The following is a 5,928-nucleotide window of genomic DNA, read 5'->3' as shown; positions in this document are numbered from 1 at the left end:
ATATATATATATATCAGACATTTTGACAGAGCTGTAGCTGTGGCTGTTTCTTTTACATCTAGAAGTGTTCGCTTTGCATTTATGTGAGGGTTTTTTTATGTCTCTGTGTTTCTGAGCAACACGCTGCTGTTTGATTAGCTGGTTTCTGTGTGTTCATGTCCACTTCTGCACATTTCTTTTTTTCCTATCGTTAATTAGTCATTTGTTTCACCCTTTCCTCACTTTGTTTCTCTCCTCCAACATCATTTTTTATTAACTTTTTTGTTTTTTTTCTGTGTTTCTCAAAACCACAGAGGGCTCTGGAGGAACAGATGCAGTCGCACCGCGAGGCCCACAGCAAGCAGCTCGGCTGCCTCCGAGACGAGATCAACGAGAAACAGAAGATCATTGACGACTTAACTGAGTCAGTGCTTCTTCTTAATTTTTTTTATTTCTCTAATACCAAATAAATGCTTCTTTTCATTCAATGTAATCCAACAACACAAAGGGGAAAAAAGCAAAAGTATAAAGACATTCATTTACTCAGAAAAACAAATATTTTAACTAATTTAGACTAGTTTGTTGCAGACAATCACAAAATATTTTTAATAATATGCAACTAACTAAATGATCTGGGCTCATAAAAACAAATAATAATAGTAAGAAAATAAATGTGCGTTTTGAATTTGCTGCCAGCATAAAATAGAAATTTAAATAATCATGTTAACTGCTGTTTGGTTTAAGCACAAAAATCCCATTTTTTGTAGCTGTAAAGCAAATATTTTTACTATTTTTCACAGTTTTATAGATCATTAGTTAAGAGCCTCTAATTCTTTCAGTTTTATTGGAATGCATCAAAATGTTTTAGTGCCTGGGTTTGGACTGGGTCTGAAGGTATTAATCCACAGATGTTGGCTTTAAAAGCACACACTTTCTGTCACCATTCAATTTGATGCCATCAGTTGTTTTAAAGTATGTTGATGCCAGTGGTAAGCAGCGCTAATCCAAAAATTAGCTCTGCTATTTCTAAAGCGCTTATGAAAATATTTAGGTCCGCAACTTCAAAAGCGTTTATGCCATGGAAATACTAATGGAAACAAATTTTAAAGCACAAGTTCTTTTTGACACTTACTAGCTGGCAACAATTCATGTACAACAAATGCACAATGCTGCCAACTAGTGGTGTATGAACTTTTTTACAACTTAACTCTACAACTGCTGATTGCTGGGGATGTGATTTCCTGAAGCAGACCTTTAGCTCCTGGTGTAAAAATTAAAAAGTTGATGAGGATTGCTAGTTCGGCTGATTCTTTGTCTTTTTCTTTTGTTTGATGTAGATTTTTCATTAAAGAAGCATCAATAAAGTAATTTTAAAACTGTTTATTGGAAAACTGAAGCGATGCATTCTGGGTACATGACGGATTTTATTTGTGACGGGAAATGAAAGCACGGAGAACAGGAAACTATCTTCCCTTCAAAATAAGAGCTTGGATTTTAACGTTTTCCATGTAGTTGCTCCAGTTGACCACTAGATGTCAGTCTTCATCAGCATAACATCTTTAAATAATTTCTGCGTCTCTAACCCCGTTGCTTCAACCAATTACATCAAGTATTGAGCTCCAGCGTTTAAACATTTTTTTAAAAAGGAGCTCTGATTCTAAAGTAAAATAAATCAATACAAACAAAATTTCAGTATGGATTACAAACGTTAACTGTTTTTGCTATTGCCTTCCGGCTACGTAAGCAGACACAAAGCATTGTGGGAAATGAGAACCCTGACCAAAAGCAATAGTCAGCAATGATGTATATCTTTCCAATAAGTGTGTTTATCTGGTAGGGGTGCTGTTGGATAGATCACATGTTTTGTGATTCATTGACAGCCATACCTTCTGCTGTTCAAGATAATGATGACTGGTAGGTAATTAATTATTAGCTGTACTGCATTTTAATTTTAGAAAGCGCAAATCTGCTTATGAATTAAAAAAAAATTAGTAAGACCGCTAAAGCGCAAATGAAATATTTAGGTCCACAATTAGCGGATTTGCGCTTTAGCGGGCTGGTGCCCACCACTGGTTGATGCTATTAAATCCAAAACACATTGGTTTATATGTCCTTGTTGAACTGGTTGCATAATTCAGAAGAAAGATTTTTTTCTCCTTTCTTACTTACATTTAATGCCTACACAGTTCTAAACACAGCTGTAATTAAGGGCTCGGACATGTTCACATTAAAGATTCATCAGCTGGTCTTAGCATCTACATTTCAGAAAGTCTTAGATGTCAGCGGAGCTTCAAGAGAGGCTGAGATGAATGTCTGTGGGTGGTTGACATGGTGAGGAAACTGCAGCGTGGGAGGACTTTAGAGCTGAGCTGCTGCTGAACCTCAGCGTGAGGAGCCTCTGGCCTGGATCGGACTAAGTGAAATCCCCCACCCCCACCACCTCGTCCCTTTTGGTGTCTGTATGTGACGATGTAATGCATCAAACATGAATGTCTTATAGGAGACCACTGAGTAGACTGCAGACCCCCTCAAGGGACAGAAATGCATTTCCCAGCTGGCCTGGGAGAGCCTGTTAGCACCAAAAGAACAGCTGTGAAGAATTTTTGTACGAACGCACATTTGGGGCAGCACCGCTTATCCTGCTTGCACAGTTTGAATTGGATAAGCAGCTTGGAAATGGTTGGGTGGACGGCAGTGAGGTAGAACGCATGTTAAATAGAAGCAGAGATGCCCTCTAGATCTTTCTATTAAAAGAGAACCACTTGGTTTAGATTTTTTTTTGTCTAAGATGAAAAATATATAGAAACCCTTCAAACTATACGGAAGAACATTGCATTAATCTAATAAAAAATATTTGACTCCTGATCTCATAATTACGAGAAAAGATCTCATAATTATGAGATATTATCTCATAATTACGAGAAAATATCTCATACTTATGAGAAAATATCTCATAATTATGAGAAAATATCTCATAATTATGAGACAACATGACATAATTATGAGATATTCTCATAATTATGATATATTATCTCATAATTACGAGAAAATATCTCATAATTATGAGATAACACGACATAATTATGAGTTATTCTCATAATTATGATATATTATCTCATAATTACGAGATCTTATTTCATAATTACAAGATCAGGATCTCATAATTATGAGATCTTAATTATGAGATAAGATGTCATAATTATGAGATCAGGATCTCATAATTATGAGATATTATCTCATAATTATGTGATATTATCTCATAATTACGAGAAAAGATCTCATAATTATGAGAAAAGATGTCATAATTAGCTACTTATAGCCGTAGCATCCCGTACTGCAGGAAAAGAGCGACTTCCATTATGTCAGAGTGAGCTTTTTGCTTGAACGACCGCAAGGAAGATACCTGCATAATGTCGACATACTATCATCCATACAGCATCATATCGTCTCTGTGATGTTTTGTTCGGACTGTATTGAATCGGACTCTTATTTTGAAATATCCGTTTGCTGAAACCAGAAGCACCACTAACAGCTAAATGACGGTGTTATGTTTGTGCCAAAGCTGCCGTAGCTGAATTGAACAGAATCTAACTGGGTGCAGGTAGATTGATTTATAAACCCACATTAATAGATACAGCACCATCCACATTAAGTAAACTCAACATTTCCCAATACCTAAGAGGAAATAAAAGCATATAAAATGTGATAGTGCCGTCATTGTTTACTTTTCCTGTGATGTAAATCAGCTGACTCTCTTTAACTTATCTATTAATTATGACATCTTATCTCGTAATTATGAGATCCTGATCTCGTAATTATTACATCTTATCTCATAATTATGGGATAAGATCTTGTAATTATGAGATCTTTTCTCGTAATTATGAGATAAGATCTCGTAATTATGAGATCTTTTCTCATAATTATGAGATAAGAAGTCCTAAATTTTTTTATTTTGTGAATGCAATGCTCTTCCATAAAACTACACTTAAAACTCAGGAAGCACATGAGCACCTTCAGGCCAACCAAGTAGTCCTGTTATCTGCCAAAATGCTTGTCTGGCTAAAAACTCTCTGATGGGAATTAAGAAGAGGAAGAGAAAAATACCCTGCATCCAGAATAAGGCTTCATCATTTTTGCGGCACACTTCTGAGCTGGAGAAAGATACCTCCCATTTAAGACATGTCATTTATTTGCTAATGTTATGCAAAGATGACCGTCTGGCTGAAGTAAATAAAGAATAAAGAAATGCAACGTTCTTTTAAACAAATACAAAAATTACTTTATGGTAAAACGATGCCGTGCCACTGAGGGGAAATCAAAGGTTATTTTCAGATTTCATATCCAGCCTCTACTCTTCTAAAACTCTCCAGAGATAACGGATTTAGTTACTCCCCTAAATTTCAGTATCTCTGAAGCTTAAATGCTCCTTCCTTCGGCATCAGATCCCATCGTTGCCTCCAGTTGGTTCAAATTGCAGTAGCTGGACTGATTACTGAGACTGAGAGGCTTGAAGATATTTCCTCCGTGCTTGCCTCAGATTCTGTATTGATTTTAAAATCCTATTTTACTCTCTGGAAGTCGTAAAAAGGCCTCGCTCCTAAATACGTTGCAGACTTATTGGCATTTTACAGACTCTGCTGACCACTGGGTGTCACAGACGATGCTCCGCTAATTGTTCCCCGGTCACAGTGTGGGACAGAGGGAGATAGGGCCTTCTTTATCAGAGTCCAGTTGACTCGGACATTAGATATTCACTCCACCAAACTCGCTTTTTTTGGAAAGCACCTTTTGACTTTGAAAGAAAAGCCATTTATTTTTATTCTTGTCTATGACGGAACTAGTTTCTGCTTATTTTTTTTTCAGCTGTAACCAGAAGCAGCAGTTGGAGTTGGAACAACTGCACGGTGACTTTGACCGTCTCAGAAGTCAGGAGCATCAGAAGAGCCGGCAGCTGGAGGAACTGACGTGAGTCTGTTCTTTACCGGCCTGGCCGTCTTTCAAACACCTCGCCATATGGAGCGCTGGAGGCGAGCTGCCTCTTCAAATTCATGTCTTTCTTTTCTTTTGTTTTTCCTCCGTCATTTATCCTCCTTTACTATTTTTATTATCCACTCACTCTTCAGTTATCAGTCCTTTTACAGATTGAGACTATTTTTTGGCCAGTTTCCTTTCGTGGTCTGTTTCTTCCTGTCCAATCCTTTTAGCGTCTCCATTAGACGTTCTTTTAATAAGGTACCAGCTGGCTGCTGAAGGCCTCAATCTACACTGACCTTTGCAGCATATTGCATCAGACAGCAGATGGGTAAAAAACCCCCAACGAGTGGGGCAGCCAGTTTATGCTGGCTTTGTTCTCCGGTCATGAATTATTCCAGGATGATTGAGGTAATCATCTGCATAAGAAGTTCAGTTCTCAATCTTTCCATCTGCCCATCAATAGGTTTCTCTGTGAGCGGCATGAGCAGTCGAAGCAGGACCTCAAAGGGCTGGAGGAGACGGTTGTAAGTCGTTATTTACCGTCACGATGTATCCAGCTCCCCAGGAGCTAATGATCCACTAAATAGTTCTTTAATTATTTAACTCCTCCTGTAGGGTCGCGAGCTCCACACCCTGCACAACCTCCGCAAGCTTTTCGTTCAAGACCTCACCATTCGAGTTAGAAATGTAAGCCAAACAAGACTGAACCTTCTAAAGGGCTCGACACACGGGCAGCGACAAACTACAGCGATTCACGGCTGTCATCGCAGCCAGGGTGAAACCCGACACACGCGATGCGATAGCGATTGCAGCGTTGGGAATCGCGCTCTCAGATCGCTTGTCTTCACAAAATTTGATTGATTCTTGACTCTGAAGGTGGGTGTACATTACGGACATGTAAACTAAACAAATCTTGCGATACTGATGATATTGAAAAACAAACGCACATCAAGATACAATTTTATGAGGAAAAAC

At 38.1% G+C, this 5,928-nt stretch overlaps 1 protein-coding gene across 1 annotated transcript in view; it reads left to right on the top strand.

Annotated features, from left to right (window-relative positions):
* kif5ab (kinesin family member 5A, b) overlaps nucleotides 1–5,928 on the top strand; it is a gene marked incomplete in the record, with an annotated part of 78,129 nt that overhangs the window by 56,655 nt on the left and 15,546 nt on the right. The window contains 4 exon segments of the mRNA XM_014004150.1: nucleotides 294–403; nucleotides 4,843–4,944; nucleotides 5,417–5,477; nucleotides 5,569–5,640. Of these exon segments, the coding sequence (XP_013859604.1) occupies nucleotides 294–403; nucleotides 4,843–4,944; nucleotides 5,417–5,477; nucleotides 5,569–5,640 (345 nt within the window).

This window comes from Austrofundulus limnaeus, unplaced genomic scaffold (assembly GCF_001266775.1).
Source record: "Austrofundulus limnaeus strain Quisiro unplaced genomic scaffold, Austrofundulus_limnaeus-1.0 Scaffold22, whole genome shotgun sequence".
NCBI lineage: Eukaryota > Metazoa > Chordata > Actinopteri > Cyprinodontiformes > Rivulidae > Austrofundulus > Austrofundulus limnaeus.
This window is presented reverse-complemented; position numbering and strand designations above follow the sequence as displayed.